Here is a 19,812-nt window from a genome sequence, read left to right as displayed (position 1 = left end):
TCAGCACTTGGCCAAGATGAGTAACTCTCTGAAACTACATACAGGCATACCTTAGAGATACTGGGTGCAGGCTGGACCACCACAGTAAGGGGAATATTGCAATAAAGCCAAACAAACAAACAAAACCGTAAGGCTGTGCCAAGACAAGTGTTACGGCTGGTTGGCAGGAGGGCTGAATGGCAAATTTCCAAGTATGTGGGTCTTAGTCTAAATGAAAATTACTTTGACTCCTTTAATTGCACTTTACTACCTCTTCATAACTGTTCACTTCTGAACTGTTCATTCATAGTAAATTGTTAAAGGCACACAGAGTGTTGAAAAGGGTCTCTGAAATGAAGATTGTGACTAATGTTCACAAAGCATGGAACAAGAAATACGGTTGTATATGTATGAATGTAAATAATTTAATTTTTCTTTTTCACATTCATAATTTACTTTTTTCAAGGAATGCCCAAAGTAATGCTCTTATTGCTCCTAGTTAGAACATATTTAACCTAATTTATTGCTTTTTTTCAGTTTACTGTGGCAGAGTTTAAAAAAAAAATTAAAGATATCATTTTCATATTGCATAAATCAATACAAACTAAATTTACATGGGCATGGACACTTTTGTTTACTGCTAATCTGCCAAGAAATAGGACGCCCATAATCTCAACACTTTGGGAGGCTGAGGCAGGTGGATCACCTAATGTTAGGAGTTTGAGACCAGCCTGGCCAACATAATGAAACCCCATCTCTACCAAAAATACAAAAAATTAGCCAGGCATGGTGGCATACACATGCAATCCCAGCTACTCAGGAAACTGAAGCAGGAAAACATCTTGAACCAGGGAGGCAGAGGTTGCAGTGAGCTGAGATCATGCTATTGTATTCCAGCCTGGGCAACAAGAGAAAAACCCATCTCAAAAAAAAATAAAATTCCTTTCACTCTGACTTTCCTGCCACATCAACATAACTTGAAAGCTTACTTTCTTTCTAAAAAGAGAATCAAACTTCAGGCCAGGCACCATGGTTCACACATGTCATCCCAGCACTTGGGGAGGCCGAGCCAGGTGGATCACCTGAGGTCAGGAATTCAAGACCAGCCTGGCCAACATGGTGAAATCCCATCTCTACTAAAAATACAAAAATTAGCCAGGCCTGGTGGCAGGTGCCTATAATCTCAGCTACATGAGAAGCTGAGGCAGAAGAATCGATTGAACCTGGGAGGCAGAGGTTGCAGCAAGCCGAGATCACACCACTGCACACTCCAGCCTGGGCAACAGAGTGAGACTCCATCTAAAAAAAAAAGAAAAAAAAGATACCTAACTTCAAACTTCGAAAAAATAAAGAATTTTTTAAATGTGCCTTGGATGGATTTTAACCATAGTGACAAATAAAAGTACTCCCAGTTTTCAGGGGATGTGAATAGAAGTTATCGGTAATTTAAAATTTTTTCTTTTTTACTTTTTTTATTCTTTTTTCTGCTGTGAAGAATATGAAAGTCACTGGTAATTAAAAGAGAAGAAACTGAGGTATAAAAGCTTGTTAAAGTTGGAAAGTCTTGGTAACTAATGGGGGATCAAATAATTTTATTTTAGGTTTAACCTAACTCACAGTTCAGTGAGAACACCATGAGCAAAACATGAGCAAGAGTATAGAAGAGGGAGGGAAGCCACCTGCCTGCCTAGAACAATGCTAACACACAGACTCATAGAAGCAGCAAGGCAGTGCCAGAACTGTCACTGATATCCTAAACAATAAAAACAAAAACAATGGAAATCACGTATTAGTCCTCCAATAAAGATAACATAACCACATAGTTCTTTATTTCCAGCTGGTATCATCATCATAGACACCACCGTTGTATCATGTTAAGCTGAAGTTCTGATTAGAAGCGTTATATTTCTCTGATTCATGGCTTTTTATTAGCTAATATCACCTAACTGGTGGATAAAGTCTTTTAAAATATAAAGTAAATTAAGAAAAAAGTGTAAGAGTGTGGTTTGTTGATGAAATTATTCAGATCACAGGTAAAGAAGATAGGTAATTAATCAAACAATCCAAATCTGCATTTTATGAAGCAAATTTAGTGACTCCTCCAACGCAAAGCTAAGCCAATATACAAAGATACGTTCACACCTTTTTAATTAGGTTACCTGTTTCACATCTTGGACAAGATGATGCAGGAGTGTATTAGTAGGTCCTTGTTTCTGTAATAAAGAATAAAGGAAGAATTGTTCTCTTGAATTACCATGTGCTGGGGGTAAAATCTTTATTTTAGAATGCATAAGTAACGCAGGATACTGAAAATTTTGTTCAACACTTTTAGTAATGAAACTTAAGCCAATTAATTCTAAAGAAGGTATTTTCCAAGAGAAGATGTAATTATATGAAATATTTTTCAAAGCAAGATGCAAATATGTAGATATTAAGACTTTATGTGATGAGACAAATTAATCCTAGGTAATTTATTACTATCCTTTATCATACGATTACAAATCCTATCACATGAGCACATTTCATCAACAGACATTTATTGAAAACTTACTATGTTCAATCAGGGATTCAATGACAAATATAAGCACTATTTTCCTGGAGTGTTTATAATTATAGATAAGAGTGGCTGGCTACTTACACTAAAAAATAACCAACAATACGTGTGGGTTCAAAAAGAGTTACCAATGTATGCTAAGAACAAATTACTGTGAACTAACAATAGTAATCAAGAAGATAAGACATGAATAAATCGTTGAAAAAAAGAATAATATTTAAAGGACAAGGAAGACTTTTTCAAAAAGTGTTCATGGCTTGAGCAATTGGTGTTTTCACAGTGCGTAAGCCAGGCTAGTTTCAAAAGGGTTTACATGGGAAAGGTACAGGAACAATATTTTCATAGCGGCCTTAGGTTGAGATACTTCTAATAACTCAATAAAAAGCAATTTGTTCTAATTAACATTTTAGTCTTTATGTTTTTACTAGGATAAAATAGAATTGATAAGAATGTTTCTCCTTTGGTTGAAAAGTCTGTGTATCTATAAACTACCTTTGCAAAAGAACATGCAAGGAGATAAATAAGACTTAAGCTGATCAATAAATAATTACCAGGCAAGATGTCAGAGCCCTGGCAATGGAAAGTTACTAGCTTGCAGGTAGTAAGAAGAATTTACTGACAATAGTATAGGTTTTTAATAAGAAAAGTTTTATTAGAAAGAAAGAATGCTGGAGAAGAGTAGAGCAGGGTGCTTCAGCAAGAGAGAACTGAGCTCACAGTGGAGGATTTTCCTCAGGAGTTTTATGGACCTTAAAGCAGGAGCTTAAGGGTAATTTGAACCACATTAGCCACATGGTTCATAATAAATGATTGCATTTGTAGCCATTCTGGTGCCTTAATCTCAGGAAGTGTTCCACAATCAGTTTTAATATGCATGCATTTTGAGGATGTATAGAAATTCTAGTTACTTATAAACGTTGAGAAAAGAAGCCTGGAACTAGATCCCAGCTTTAGATAACAGGGAAGTCTAATTACTTTTAAATTTCTCAGATAAGGAGTTTTGCCTCTGTATGGTCTACTTGATGATCTTTCCTCTTCTCGAATCTGAAGGGAAATGACTGATGAAATGTTCCGTACTCACTGTATTGTAGAGTTCTTCCAGTCGAGGGATGGTAAGAAAGCGATGGAGGTTCACTCCATATTCTATTAAGAGCTTCACAAAATCCACTCTATCCATCACTAAAGCATCTAACATTGCTTGTTCCAGGGCACCAGGCTTTAGAAAGTATAAATAAGAAATATAAACACAATTAAGAAAGTAGAAAAAACTAAAGAATTACATGTTTTTAACTCAAAACTATACAGACACAATAATTTTAAAATAAAGTCCTGCCATCAGTGGGTACAGGAAAAAAAGAGAAAAAAACCTTTAAATACAGTCTTACTAGGCCAGCCACAGGGGCTCACACCTAGCACTCTTGCAAGCCGAGGAAGGTGAACTGTTCGAGTTCAGGTGCTCCAGACCAGCCTCGGCAACATGGGAAAACCCCATCTCTACAAAAAAATACAAAAATTAGCCAGGCACAGTGGCATGCACCTGTGGTCCCAGATAATTGGGAGGCTGAGGTGGGAGGATCAATTGAGCCCAGAAGGTCTGCAGTGAATACTCCATGAATACTCCACTACACTCCAGCCTGAGCAACAGGACGAGATCCTGTCTTAGATACTGACGATAGACAGACAGATAGATAGACAGATAGACAGTCTTACTAAGAAATGTGTAGAATTTAAGTGAAGACATCTTGAATAAATTTTAAAAAAATCCTATATACATGGATGGGAAAACTTGTGGGTAATCCCCCATATAGGTACCGAGGAAGGATAGCTAAGCAGAACCCTGGCACCCTACATATATATATAATAATATCTTAGTTCATAATTGGAGGAGTGCCTAAGTAGACACAGTACAGAGCATGAATTAGGGAATAAGCAGCTTATAATAGGAGGAATGCCTAGAGCAGACACAGTGCAGAGCATGATTTAAGGGAAAAATGGTTACACCAGGACAAGAATCCATGGCCCAGGCGGCAGTGTTCAGTATCGTAAAGATACCCACTGTATGGCAGGCTTGGGGCGAGAGCCACTCCTCCTGATAAAGGAGTTGTAGGACCTTGCTCCAGTTCTTGTGGAAGGCTGCCCTCAGACCGGCAATCCACCTTGGTGACTGTGAACTTTATCAGCTCTTGTTACCATGTTGCTGAAGAAGGATTCCCCTATAGAACTCATTGGAAGCTGCCAGCAGCTGGCATAGACCTTGACAGCTCTGTCACTGCTATGTGACTTAAAGCATCCTCCTATAAATCTTAGTAGCTTGCCCATATTACACATGGCACCCTCTTCACTACACACGGCCCACCTCCATGACTCGGTGACCTAATGGGAATGGACCCCTTGTTGTGCACTGTCCACCTTGCAGCATAGGTAACCTAATGGGGGTGGACCCCTTGTTTTATTGCTCATGACCCTAAAGATCCTTAAAGATGACTTCACTTACTGCCCTGCCCCCAAACCTATACACAATAAATACACTTCTGGACATTCCGTGCCTCGCCTGACTCCACCCATAGTTGGCACAGTCCCCTAGCCTAGCGGCATTTTCCTTATACTTCAGAGTCCTCTTTATTTCTCAGATCCTGCACCTCAGCACAGCATAAGGGACACTTCACGACCCTGTGGGCCATCATCCCTACAAAAACTGATTATTGTAAAGATCTCAAAGATTCCCAAATGAATGTACAGGCTTAATGCAATTCTGATAGAAATTCAAGCTTTTTTTTTTCTTCTCTTTGTTTTTGTTACTTGCCATGTTTCCATTTAAACTCTACCTGGCTTCTGGGTACAAATGGCAAGTTGAACACACTCATCTAATTTTTCTCCCACTCAAAACTTAATTAAAACTATACAAAGGGATTTTTGTTAAGAAATAAATCTACAAGGACAATGAGAACTAGAGAGGAGACAAGAATGCAACACTTTGGAAGCTGGAAAGCAGATGGTCAAATCAGAATTGACTTAGCAGTCCCCAGAAAGCCAAATAGTTGAAGTGGAAAATATCAAGAGCCAAACAGATTTATACTACAGAATTCCAACAGCAACAAAATCAATGTACACATGCCTAATCCCTAATGTTGGGGTCTTTCTGGGCATCTTTCCCCTTTGATTCCCATAATACTAGCAACAAGGCTTATATCTTCCAGTCAGGGAATCAGAGGATTCTTTTCTGTTAATGTCACCAATACAAGATAAAAGACATGAATATGTTGGTATCTGGGGGTCCCTGAACTCAGGACAGGCAGATCACTGTTGAGTTTGTGAAACTCAAACCTCTAGGCAAGTTCCAACTGCAGGCTTGGCATTTCCAAAGAGTTTTTTTATCCCCTACCTTTATCCTTAAAACGGTAAAAGAAGATATTGTATCCTGGGCCGGGTGTAGTGGCTCACGTCTGAAATCCCAGCACTTTGGGAAGCTAAGGTGAGCAGATCACCTCAGGTCAGGAGTTTGAAAGCAGCCTGGCCAACATGGTGAAACCCCATCTCTACTAAAAATACAAAAATTAGCCGGATGTGGTGCCAGGAACCCATAATCCCAGCTACTTGGGAAGCTGAGGCAGGAGAATTGCTTGAATCTGGGAGGTAGAAGTTGCAATGAGCCAAGATTGTGCCACTGCATTCCAGCCTGGGCCACAGAGCAAGACTCCATCTCAAAAAAAAAAAAAGAAGAAGATACTGGATTCTGGATACTAATGAAAAAGATGCAGAAGGGTACAATCAGGGAGCAAATTTGCTCTCACAAATTAATAGCCTGCCAGGCACAGAGTAACAAACTTACATGTGTTCACTCATTTGTGGGAGCTGAAAATTAAACAACTGAATTCATGGAGATAGAGAGCAGAAGGATGGTTACCAGAGGCTGGGCAGAGTAGTGACGGGGGTAAGGGGGATAATTCATGAGTACCAAAAAATAGTTAGAAAGAATGAATAAGACCTAGTATTTGATAGCACAACAGAATGACTATAGTCAATATTAATTTAATTGTACATCTAAAATAATTAAAGATTATAATTGGATTGTTTGTAACACAAAAGATAAAGGCTTGAGGGGATGGTTACCTCACCTTGATGTGATTATTACACACTGTATGCCGGTATCAAAATAGCCCTGATACCCCATAAATACATATGCCCATGTACCCACAAAAAATAAAAACTAAAAAAAAAGAAGAAATTAAGAGACTCATAGTATGCTACCAGAAAAGAACGCTTGAAAATTAAAGTTGAGGCCAGCTATAGTGGCTCAGCCTATAATCCCAGCACTTTGGGAGGCTGAGGTAAGTGTTGCAAACCCTCTTCTAAAAATACAAAAATTGGCCTGGCGTAGTGGCACATGCCTGTAGTCCCAGCTACTCAGGAGGCTGAGGTGGGAGGACTGCTTGTGCATGGGAGGCAGAGGTTGCCTTGAGCCAAGATCACACCACTGCATTCCAGCCTGGGTGACAGAGTAAGAACCTATCTCAAAATTTAATTAATTAATTAAAATTTAAAAAATAAAGTCAAGCAAAGCTACAAAAGAAACAATAGGGAACATGGGAGGAAAAAGATAAGAACAGTAGAGGAGCAGTCCATAAGGTCCAACACTCAAATAGTAGGAATTACAAAAGAGAACAAAGGGTGGTGTTATGGAAAGCAATAAAAACATGTGATTGCCAAGTTGAAATCATGTGCCCAACAAAATGGACACACAGACTCACCACAACACACATCACAACACTGGAAAAGAAAGATTTTTTTTTTAACTTTCAGAGAGGAAAAAAAAAATGGTGACCAAGAATCTGAAAACAAAAAAAGTGCTTACTTCTCAATAGTGATACTGGGTGCTGGAAGCTAAGCATTCAAATTTCTGTAGTATAATTAGTTTCAATCATGAATTAAAATATAGCCAAACACGTAAGTCCTCAAAATATCTATCTCTCATATCCCCTTTCTCAGGAACTTACTGAAAGATGTGCACCATCAAAATAAATGAGTAAGTAAAGAAAGAGGAAGATGGCGGCATAGAAGACATGCCCTCTAACCCGAGAAAGAGGCAAGGGAGTACACAGATGATGAGGGCGTATCTGCATCCGGCATGACAGCTGCACACCAGGCAACCAGTCCACATTGCAGCCATAAGGCCCACAAGACTGAAGTGCTGGAAAACTTCCAAAACTCATGAACCAAAATACAGCAATATGACATTATTTAGAAGTATGAAAATTTGCTGGATGTGGTGGCTCATGCTTGTAATCCCAGCACTTTGGGAGACCAAGGCAGGTGGATCACAAGGTCAGGAGTTTGAGATCAGCCTGGCCAATATGGTGAGGTATCATCTGTACTAAAAATACAAAGATTAGCTGGGCGTGGTGGTGGTGCCTGCAGTCCCAGCTACCTAGGAGGCTAAGGCAGGAGAATCATTTGAAACCAGGAGAATTGCAGTGAGCCGAGATGGCGTCACTGCACTCCAGCCTGGGTGACAGAGCAAGACTCAGTTTAAAAACAAAAAAAAAGAAAAGAAAGAAAGAAATATGGAGATTATAAGTGTTAGGACAACCAAAAACGTCTTAAATACTAGCTCTTGTGAAATTAGCAGGGCAGAGAACTACCATCTTTTTAAACTGCCTTTTAATATCATTCGATATTTTAAACAATGTGCATGTATTATATTAGCTTGACCCAACAATAATACACCTGTATTATAGCCACAACTGTAATTTTTTAAATGAAATGTTAATACTGATTATCATCAGCATTATGGGTAATCTTTCTTCTCTTTTATGTTTTCACTAATTTCTAATGTGAGCACTTACTACCTTTTAAAGCAAAAGTAAGCTTTGAGTTTTAAATAACGAGATAAAACTCTACCTAAAAATAAATTCAAAATCATATGCTGCACACAGTGGCTCACGCCTGTAATCCCAGCACTTTGGGAGACCAAGGTAGCAGGATCATTTGAGGCTAGGAGTTCAAGACCAGCCTGGTCAATATAGCAAGTTGTCTCTAAAAATCAAATAAAATACATTTTCCAGAGAAATTATCTGGGCATGGTAGCATGCACCTGTGGTCCCAGCTACTCAGGAGGCTGAGGTGGGAGGATGACCTGACCTCAGGAGTTCAGTTACAGTGAGCTATGATCTCACCATTGCACACCATCCTGGACAACAGAGTGAGATTTGGTGTCTAAAAATAAAATAACATAAATAAAATAAAATACAAAACCTGCCATTCTGTCTTTCCCTCAACTTCCCTTTTCAGCTTCAGTTAGATCGCAGAGCCAGAAGAAAACAAAGAAAAAAAAATGTTCCCAGGAAGGTAAAGTCGATGGGATAAGTGTCTTAGCTATCCCAGCTACAGAGATGCTACCCCACACTTTTACCAAAGCAATCTATATCTCCTCTTATTTTCTCTTTTGCCCCTTCCTAACAGATCATCACACAAAATATGTTTCCAAATAACTTCATTTTCACTATACCTTCCAGTGTTGTCCATAAATTAGGATATGTTTCTTGGCAATGTCCACTCTGTCCCAAGCCATTGCCAGATTTAATTGCTCTGACGATGATAAATTTGTGCCTAGGATAAAAGAAAGGAGCGATCATATATTCTTTTCAAAACATCTGCACCAGAAGCACAAAGTACTGTGGAACATGAGAAGCGGAAGTGAGGAAAAATTGCAACCCCATCCAGATACTCACCCTTCAGCAAAGCTGTGAGGACTGCTAAGTCAAGGTCTTGCTGCTCTTCAGAGTCAGCATCAAATATGCTAATCTACAACAGTGAAAAACAGAGAGCAATACATTTGGGGAACTACCAAATAAATGCTTTCAAAGAGCACCCACAAAATTCAGATTGGAGCTAATGAATTAAGGAAAACATTCTTAAAACCTTTTTTTTTTTTACTTGAAGAGAAACTTTTTAAATAGGGTAATAAAGAATTGTGAGCACTTGGGGGGAAGAAAACCTAAAAATTCCACATATACAGAGGAAACATTTATGAAAGAATGTTATTACGTTAATTTACTATGTACACACTACAACAGAAAGAACCTCAATGTTAATTTCTAATGTAAATAAAATGATTTCTCCTTTCAAAGAGATAACAAATGAAATCCTCCATTCACCTAGCCTGGGAAACTAAGACTTTTGCTTTTTTTTCTCTTTTCTTAATTTTTGTAGAGATAAGGTCTCACTATATTGCCCAAGCTGGACTTGAACTACTGGGCTCAGGTGATCCTCCTGTCTCAGTCTCGCAAAGTGGTGGGATTACAGATGAGTCACCACACCCAACCAGACTGGCTTTTTAATGAGAAATATATTTTCAAGGGTTTGTAATAAAATAAGTGAAGTAATCACAGTGCACCCAATGAGAAGTATCCTGGGCAACACGGAAAGTCTTTAACTTTTTTCAAGACAAGTAAGTTCATTACTGATGGTTCTAAAGGGTCACCTGGGGGCCTTTTGAGTGTTTGCTCACTCACTCCCACCAAGTGGAGTATGCTTTCATTTTCAATAAATCTCTGCTTTTTTTGCTTCAAAGAAAAGGAGGAAGTCACCTGCTATTAATGACTATATCTCAGTCTTTTCAAATGAAAATACATTTCATATAGTAGATGGAGCCATTTTAATGAAAAAGCCAAGACTAGCAAGACCTGGTTCCAAGTATGCCAAAAACAAGCCAGCCCAAGGTAAATATCGTAAGGCTACTGAACCTCAGGTTCCTCTTCCATAAAATGAGAGGACCCTGCTGAATAATCTCTAAGGCCTCATACAGATAAAAAACTATGCTTCTACCACTTTACATGTTTCCTTTCACCTGACATGCCCTCTATGCGCATCAATAAATTCAACCCTCACGTGTACGACCTACTTCCTAGCATCTGCAAGCCCTTTACTGCCTTCTCTTGCCCCCTCTGGATCATTACATTGCTCAATAATTATTCTGCTTGATGGCAGGAAGAGGCAAACACAAGGGCAACCTCTTTAACATGTCCTTTTCTTAACTTACTGATTACTATGGCAAATACAAAGTGTAGTAGACTAAGAAGATTTCAACTCTGAGCTCAAGTTTCAGATCCATTGTTTCTTTTTTTGTTGTTTTGATTTTTGAGTCAGGGTTTCACTTTTGTTGCCCAGTCTGGAGTACAATGGTGCAACCTCAGCTTACTGCAATCTCCGCCTCCCAGGTTCAAGTGATTCTCCTGCCTAAGCCTCCCGAGTAGCTGGGATCATAGGCACCCGCCACCACACCTGCCTAATTTCTGTATTTTTAGTAGAGACGGGTTTCACCATGTTGGCCAGGCTGGTCTCAAACTCCTGACCTCAGGTGATCTACCCCCATTGGCCTCCCAAAGTGCTGGGATTATACGCATGAGCCACCACACTCAGCCAAATCTATCATTTCTTACTGCATGACCACAGATCCCTTAAATTCTCTAGCCTTCTGCTTCATCATTTCAAAAGTGGAAATAAACAACTACTGCCCCATTAAACTTGCTCACGGGGCTATTTCAGATGAAAAGAATATATTTAGAAGCACACTGCTAATTGTAAACATGGTTGCTATTATGTTGTTATTGGGCCAATAAAATTTCAAAGAGTTTTTCACATATATTTTGTCATGCTTCCTCTAGCCAAAACATTTCAGTTAGTTTTTATGAGGCCAAGTACTTAAATATTACCAAAATTCTTATACAACTGGGTCTAGCCTACAGATTCTAGAAAGATCACCTTGAATAATGACATATCTGCATATTTACTGTAATTGTCAGCTTCATATTATCATCTGAGTCATTGGCATGAATTGATAGATAATTCAGGCTGGGTGTGGTGGGTCATGCCTCTAATTCAGCACTTAGGGAGGCTGACACAGGTGGATCGCTTGAGAACAGGAGTTTGAGACCAGCCTGGCCAATACGGTAAAACCCCATTTCTACCAAAAAATAAAAAAAAATTAGCTGGGCGTGGTAGCGTGTGCCTGTAGTCCCAGCTACTAGGGAAGCTGAGGCACGAGAACGTCTTGAACCTGGGAGGTAGAGGTTACAGTAAGCCAAGATCGCACCATTGCACTCCAGCCTGGGTGACAGAATGAGATGCTGTCTAAAAAAAAAAAAAAAAAGAAAAGAATTGATAATTCATATCACCCAAGTCATTTTGACCATAGGCTGGATATGGTGGCTCATGCTTATAATCCCAGAACTTTGGGAGGCCAAGGCAAGAGGATCACTTGAGCCCAGGAATTCAAGGCTGCAGTGAGCTATGACTGTACCACTGCACTCCAGCCTAGGCAAAAGAGCAAAACTCTGTCTTTACCAAATAAATTAATTAATTAAGTTTTTTATCACAGTACCCTAAAACACTAAAAACTTTTCCTGAGTGTACATTCTGGTCATAGCCCATAGTTTTTGGGCTCCATTTTTATTCCAGAGTTTATTCTCACTTTTCCCTTGTCTAATATATTCCCAATGATTTCCTGCAAGATTTACTCAGGATGCTGTGATGCAGTCATGTAACTCAGCAACATGAAGCTATGTTCATTGAAGACACAGAGCTGTTCCCTTACCCTCTAAAAATACTTCAGTATAATTTTCATTAAATTTTATAACTTTTCTGGAACACTGTTATACTATTGTACTCTGTAGTCTTGAATTTGAAGCATGAAGGGTGAGGACAGCAGTGACAGTAAGAAGCCAAGTTTACTCAACTAAGAATCAAATTCTATAGAGCTAGATACACTCAAAATCAGAATTTTAAAAATCCATTTTTTATTTTTAATTATTTTTAATTTTCTTAAAATTTTATTTTAAGTTCTGGGGTACATGTGTAGGATGTACAAGTTTGTTACCCAGGTAAACATATGTCATGGTGGTTTGCTGCACCTATCAACCCATCACCTAGGTATTAAGCCCTGCATGCATTAGCTATTTTTCCTGATTCTCTCCCTCCCCACTCCCCCTGACAGGTCCCTGTGTGTTGTTCCCCTTCCTGTGTCCATCATATTTTTTTAATTGTGTAAATAAATGTCATGTTTACAAATTATCAGTTCTTAATTAAATGTTGAATCATCAACTTGTTATACTCACACAATCCCTGTGAACCATACACTCCATTAGAATTTGGAAAAGGTGCTTGGACTCCTTAAGATTAAAGTTGAAAGTGTTCTGAATCATGCAGATGATTTCTTCTTTTACCTGAGGACGCAGCATCCTGGAGGATAAATAAATGGTCTTGACACAACCCAGAGAGGGCACTGAGCTGGCAACATCAGTACAAGAAAACACCCCATTGCTCCCCAGACTGAAAAGGTGTCTATGGACAGTTCTGCCAGGAGAGCAAATGAGGGGGGAACAAACGGAAGCAGAAGCTCAAGAAGAAGGCTGAATCTGAAAGTGAGAATGGAGCTGGGCATGGCGGCTCACACCTGTAATCCCAGCACCTTGGGAGGCCCAGGTGGAGGATCATTGAGGCCAGGAGCTCAAGGCCAGCCTGGGCAACATAGCAAGACCCTGTCTCTATTTTTACATTCATAAGAAGGAAGGAAGGACAGGAGGAAGGGAGGGAGGGAAAGAAAAAGACAATGGGCTGATCTGCCACACCCTGAAAAGAATATACTCTGAAGTGGAGTTCCGAAGCTGGTAGATTTCCAGAGGGTTGAGAATCTCCAGAAATTTTAAGTATTATATTCTATAAAGGATCTGAAACTGCAAAAGGTTTAATAACCACAATTCCAGGATGATTTTAGAAAAGGGAGAGGAGTGAAAGCAGAGGGAGGTGGGAGAGGGTAGAAGTGGAGGCAGGAGGGATGAACACAGAGAGCGATTGCAAGCAAAGATACTCCAGAGAGCTGTTACAGCATAAGCAGCAAATGACTGTTTACTAAGTAAATTAGTGAGGTCCACATTTTAGTTCTTAGGCACTGTACTTATTTATACAACAGAAATATACAACTTATTTATACAACATATTCTATGCAAATGTCAGGATATAGACTTCCCCAATTTCTGCCTAACAGCAAACGAATTTGAAGGTGCTCTGGGCCCAACACTGGCCACCTTCCTTACTGCAAGGTCCTTATGGCTGTAATGGCCAATTGCTCGAGCAACACCTCACTCACTCCCTCTGCAACCACCTCTTCCCAAAGTTCAGGCAAGACTGAAGCTTCCCTGTTAAAGGTAGGTCAATCTTCAGCTAAGAAAATAGCAACTCTCATCGCTGAAGGGTATTCTGATGTTAAACAATAAACACAAAGTCGCTGAGAAATGAAATCCAGTCTCAACTTCTATACTCCAAGAGTATCTGGCCCACATAAATGCACAGTCGAAAGAACTAAAATGGAAGGATAAATAGTCCCTATCGTTTCAAAAAAGAAGAGCCAACAACTCACCCTTCATCTGCCAGGTGTTTGTGTGTGAAGGCCAGGAGGTCAGCTGCCCTGCCTGTGCCCTCACACACCACCACCGGGTCCTTGTCCTTGACAGTCTCCCACACTGACAGGATGACGTTGGGACCGCCTTCCACCACCAGCCCCACCACAGGCACGCCTTGTCTTGAGCCTATTCCAGACCACAAATAATACCACACTGTTAGAGAATCCCTATCTCAGCCAGTCAGCCACTTTGACTTCCAGACAAGTCTCAATTACCATCATGTTCATCCTTCGCACTGGTCCCTCTCTCATTTTACCCAGGTTTGCTTAGATCGTGACCAAGCCAGTAACTTAGACTTCAAATAAAACGTGGCATAAATATGGTGAGAGCATCTTCAAGCTTTTACCAGGTAAAAAGGCTTTCAATATTTTTTTAATAAGTATTCCTTAAGAAATTATAACTTTCTATTATGGGAAACTTCAAAAGTATCTAAAAGTAAACAGAATATAATGGATCCCAATGTTTTTATCACTCATCTCCAAAAATAAGTAACATTAACCAGTTCAATAAACGTTTTAATTATTACTTATTTATTTATTTATTTAATATAAGACAAGGTCTCACTCTGTCACCTAGGCTGGAGTGCAGTGGTGCAAACACAGCTCACTGCAGCCTTGACTTCCTGGGCTCAGACAATCCTCCTGTCTCAGCCTCCTGAGTAGATAGGACCACAAGTATGTACGACCACACACAGTTTTATTTTTTTAAGTTGTTTGTAGAGTTGGGGTCTCCCTGTGTTGCTCAAGCTGATATTAAGCTCCTGATCTCAAGTGATCTTCCTGCCTCGGCCTCCCAAAGTCCTGGGATTATAGGCGTGAGCCACCACACACAGCCTCTATAAACTTTTAATGGTGGTTATTTCTAGGAATGAGGTAGGAAGACAACTTGCATTTCCATTTATTTCATTTTTTTATTGTTTAAATTTTTTATCATGACTATATATTACCTTTTTATCTTGCAGACTACATGACCCAAGCATACATATAACACATACATACATACATAACTTTATTAAAGAAAGAACAAAAAGGAATAACTGCAGAGTTATTCTTTTAAAAAAGATGTAAGCAAAAAAGCATACAGAATCATATGCACAGTATTATCCTATGTGTATTTTAAAACCATATACATAGATACGCATTTTATATACATGTATGCACAAACCTGTATGTACACATGCTATATAAATGACCAGTAAAATCTGGAAAAATATACATCACACTATGAACAGTGGAAAAGAGAGGGGAAGGTTTAGGAAAATGTTGAAAAGGGACCTTGACTATTTATGCTACAGATTTCTTATTTGCTTTAAGTTTTCATACCACACATATATTGATATTTTATTTTATTTTTCAAAAGAAGAAAATTTGACAAGCAACACCACAGTCACCCTGAGCAAAAGAGGAGTTTACTCTGGGCCCGTTTTCAGGGGCCCACACTGGCCCTTCTCTGGCCACGCCCCTGCCCTGATGATGAGGCATCTACAAAGCCAGGAGTCAGGGGAAGCCAGTGCTCCCTCCCCAGCTTACTAGGATGCCCAAGAAACACCACGTTCTGGCTCAGTACTTACAAAATTCCAAGGTTTCCAAACTCAAGCCTGGCCTTCCTGCTATATGTGTGAATATAAAAGGCTAAGACATATTTTATACAGTTTGTCAGCTAAGATTTAAGGCATTTAAATATTTAGACATATAGTATGTGGTCTTCTGTGTGTATTCTGTGTCAGACTCTCAAATGTTAGGGGTGGGTCGGTTACCTAAAACTTCATTCTGTCAATTTAGTTGATTTGACATTCTACTTCTTTTCCATACACTTTCACCTCATCATTTTCTCCATATTGCTAAAAAGTATATCTATGATATACCAACATAGGGTTTCTCTAAATAGATAGTCTTATAAAAGCCAAATGAAGTGGTAAAAATAGTATAAGGCGCAAAAGTAATAGAAGAAAATTTCAATTAATATTTTATTGATTTTGGAATAAAGATGCTTTTGTAAGAGAAATTTGTGTATCCTGTGTAATAAAATGTTATTCAGCCATTAAAATATACTAAATTATACTCATTGACATCTAAATATGACCATGTTTAGTGGGGCAGGGTAACAGTACAAAAGAAGCATTATGAAATCATCCCAGTTTTTGCTCAAAGTGGTGTGTGTGTGTGTGTGTGTGTGTCTCTGCACGTGTGTGTTGAAAATTTGTGAAAGTATACATATGAAAAGGTTAAGAATGGTAAGTTTTGATAGTGAGATTATGAAAAACTGTCCCATTCTTCTCTTATCTGCTTTCTTTGCGTTACCTGAATATGAAAGTATATAACACTTTTACCATTTGAAAACAAAATCAATATGGGCATTTTTATAAAAGAGGAAGATAATTCAATTTCTGTTATTAGGAACACTTGTCTTTTTTTTCTTTTTTTCTTTTCTTTTTTTTTTTTTTTGATTGAGTCTCACTCTGTTGCCCAGACAAGAATGCAGTCGCACAATCACGGCTCATTGCAACCTCCACCTCCTGGGTTCAAGTGGCACGATCTTGGCTCACTGTAACCTCTGCCTTCTGGATTCAAGTGAGTCTCCTGCCTCAGCACCCTGAGTAGCTGGGATTACAGGCATGTGCCATCACACCCATCTCATCTTTGGTATTTTTAATAGAGACAGAATTACACCATTTTGGCCAGGCTGGTCTCGAATTCCTGGCCTCAGGTGATCCATCTGTGTTGGCCTCTCAAAGTGCTGGGATTACAGGCATGAGCCACCATGCCCAGCCCACTTTTTGTGAAGTAATAACTTATTCTTACAAAATCAAATATATCTATGGCTATTTTCTGAAAACAGTAACAACAACCACCTTACTAATACACTAATAAAAATTGGTTTAAAAAGAAAAAAATGTAAAATTCTTGCTGAGAAAAAAGCTTTCAGGGTGGGGGGGAATACAATGTTAGAACCCTGAATTAAAAGTTCCTAGAATAGCATTCCAGGAAAGGGCACTCTTCTGCCTTCAGACTTGGATTATGCAAAAATACAGAGGCATCGTGCCCTATGTTTCCTACCTTGAAATTACATCCTTGGAGTCTTATAGAACATTGGCCACATTTCAAATGGCTGAAGGCAGGGATTCCTACAGCAACTGTATAATGTGAGGGGTTTTGTTTGTTTGTTTTTTTGTTTTGTTTTTTAAGTATTTTCTGCCAACAACAAGGGTTTTCCAGGGACAACAAGAAGACAGGCTGAAAAGCAATAAAATAAATCAACCACAGGCCTGGCACAGTGGCTCATCCCTATAATCCCAGCACTTTGGGAGGCCAAGGCAGCCTGGCCAACATGGTGAAACTCAGTCTCTACTAAAAATGCAAACAAATTAGCCAGGTGTGGTGGCGGACACCTGTAGTCCCAGCTACCCAGGAGGCTGGGGCAGGGGAATCGCTTGAACGCAGGATAGGGAGGTTGCAGTGAGCTGAGACGGCACCACTGCACTCTAGCCTGGGTGACACAGCAAGACTCAGTGTCAAGGAAAAAAAAAAAGAAAGAAAGGCAAATAAATCAACCACATATTTAAGTATTTTCATGCAATCATACATAAATCCCGGCTGGGTGCAGTGGCTCACACCTGTAATCCCAGCGCTTTGGGAGGCCGAGGCAGGAGGATCACAAGGTGAAGAGATCAAGAACATCCTGGCCAACATGGTGAAACTCCATCTCTACCAAAACACAAGAATTAGCTGCGTGTGGTGGTGCACACCTGTACCCCCAGCTACTCGGGAGGCTGAGGCAGGAGAATTGCTTGAACCTGGAAGACAGAGGTGACAGTGAGCCAAGATGTTGCCACTGCACTCCAGCCCAGCACCTGGCAACAGAACAAGACTCTGTGTCAAAAAATAAATAAATAAATCCCCTTTTGATCATATCAACAACAAATACAAATATGGTAGCAAACCTTCCTCATGAGCATGTTAGGTATGAAGATCAGTTTTGATACATAAGAATTTCGAGTTTCTTGAGGGCATGTCTTCTCTTTCTTCTGTGTGTGTGTGTGTGTGTGTAGGTGGCTTATTTGTTTTTGCTATTTTTATATGGGTTCCCCTTAGAATAATAAATATCACCAGTCCACTGGAATTGACTCCACAGTCAGCAAAAGCCTCCAGATAAATCTTAGATTTCAAGGTCTTTGAAAGGAGAAAAATGTTATCTGCTGCTATAAGCGAGGTCAGGGTTGTTGCATTCATACTAAAATGAGGACACAGCAGGGAATAAGAAAGACAAAGACTCCTATGCCTCTCATGGGGCATACATTATAGTGCTACACAGACCCCAAAAAATTTAGGTAGTAGGTGAAGGTAAACAGAACATTTCAGGTAATATTTCAGGCTCCTAATGGACCCCTCTTCTCTATATGGATTCTTCTTCAAGGTCCTTCTCTGACCTCTCTTCCTTCCCTCTGCTCTGCTGGTCTCCCTTCTCCCAGCCATTTCCACCCCGGAGAAGACCACATACCTGATCCTCTCTCCCTCTTCTGACCTGCACATGCCTTAGAACCCTTATTCACACTAAGAGTTAAGTGAACGACAGCAACTGCCAGAGTCCCTCCCCTCCCTCTCCTACCACACAACCATGAGAGGATCACTGCACCAAAAAAGGGAAAAAGGAAGGAAAGAAACAGATATTTATTAAAGATATATCGTGTACCTAACACGAGTCCAGACATCACTAGTATACATCTTCTCAATTACTTCTCACAACCAACCTTAGAAGTAGATAGTTCTTTCCATTTTATAATAAGAAAACAGTTTGACAGATGTGAACTCCTTTGGCCAAGGTCACAGGCAAAAAATGACAGAGCTTCAATCTGTTTGACCTCATTACATTCTGCTGCTTCCAGGGATCAAGGCTAAAAACTAAATGGACTTCCAGCCTTTGATTTTTTCAGTTAACGCTCAAAGGCTGAAGAGCCTCCTAAAGGCATTCCCACTCCCTGGCCCTTTGTCCCAAAGAAGTATTTTGTGGAAGATTTAATTCGGCACAAGAGGCAGCGGTCCACTTTCTGGTGCCTTAAACCAAAAGTCTCCAATTTTCCAGGCAGCACTTAACCCTCCTGTTCCCTGTAAAGGATTCAAACTTCCCTGCCCAATGGCACATGCTGATTCTGGCCCTCCCTGTTCCTCTCCTTCCTCAAGATAAAACTACCTAAATGCCCTTCTTGAAGCACCTTCGTGAGCATGACACAAACTTGACACTTTCCAAGGTCCCTATTTCTTTTTCTTTTTCTTTTCTTTTTTTTTTTTTTTTGAGACAGAGCCTCACTCTGTTGCCCAGGGTAAAGTGCAGTGGTGCGATCTTGGCTCAGCACAACCTCCGTCTCCTAGATTCAAGCAATTCTCCTGCCTCAGCCTCCTGAGTAGCTGGGATTATGGGCATGCACCACCATGCCTGGCTAATTTTTGGATATCTAGTAGAGACAAGGTTTCACCATGTTGGCCAGGCTGGTCTCGAACTCCTGACCTCAGGTGATCTGCCCACCTCTGCCTCCCAAAGTGTTGGGATTATAGGTGCGAGTCACCCCACCCAGCTCCAAGGTCCCTATTTCTAAAACTCCTGTCTGGTCTTAACCCCTTCCCTGTCTATGGCCACCCCACCCACACATGAAATATCATCTTCCCTGACCACCAAAGCTAGGGCTCCAAGTCCCCTCAAGTTAGTCTCCTGAATGCTCTTCAGCTACCCCGCTTCCCACATGGGTATCTCCCCTCCTCTTTCCCTCCATCTAGCCAACCCGAATGACTCTTCGAGGATCCACCAAAGTCTTCATCCCTCCATCACTCC

At 40.0% G+C, this 19,812-nt stretch overlaps 1 protein-coding gene across 20 annotated transcripts in view; it reads right to left on the bottom strand.

Annotated features, from left to right (window-relative positions):
• The window catches only part of TRPM6 (transient receptor potential cation channel subfamily M member 6), a 164,448-nt gene that overhangs the window by 83,634 nt on the left and 61,002 nt on the right, over positions 1-19,812 (bottom strand). For 15 of the 20 annotated variants that reach the window (XM_035302229.3, XM_035302237.3, XM_035302254.3 and 12 more), the window contains 6 exons: positions 13,947-14,115; positions 12,646-12,769; positions 9,262-9,334; positions 9,039-9,139; positions 3,615-3,749; positions 2,139-2,192 (listed from right to left, as the gene is read on the bottom strand). In XM_035302229.3, coding sequence (XP_035158120.3) covers positions 2,139-2,192; positions 3,615-3,749; positions 9,039-9,139; positions 9,262-9,334; positions 12,646-12,769; positions 13,947-14,115 — 656 coding nt within the window. Of the gene's footprint in view, positions 1-2,138; positions 2,193-3,614; positions 3,750-9,038; positions 9,140-9,261; positions 9,335-12,645; positions 12,770-13,946; positions 14,116-19,812 lie in introns of those variants that run through there. The other 5 variants (XM_078366426.1, XM_078366432.1, XM_078366435.1 and 2 more) reach the window with 3 other exon arrangements.

This window comes from Callithrix jacchus, chromosome 1, assembly GCF_049354715.1.
Source record: "Callithrix jacchus isolate 240 chromosome 1, calJac240_pri, whole genome shotgun sequence".
NCBI classification, from domain to species: Eukaryota; Metazoa; Chordata; class Mammalia; order Primates; family Cebidae; genus Callithrix; species Callithrix jacchus.
The sequence above is the reverse complement of the archived record's forward strand: the minus strand, read 5'-3'. Positions and strand labels throughout refer to the sequence as shown.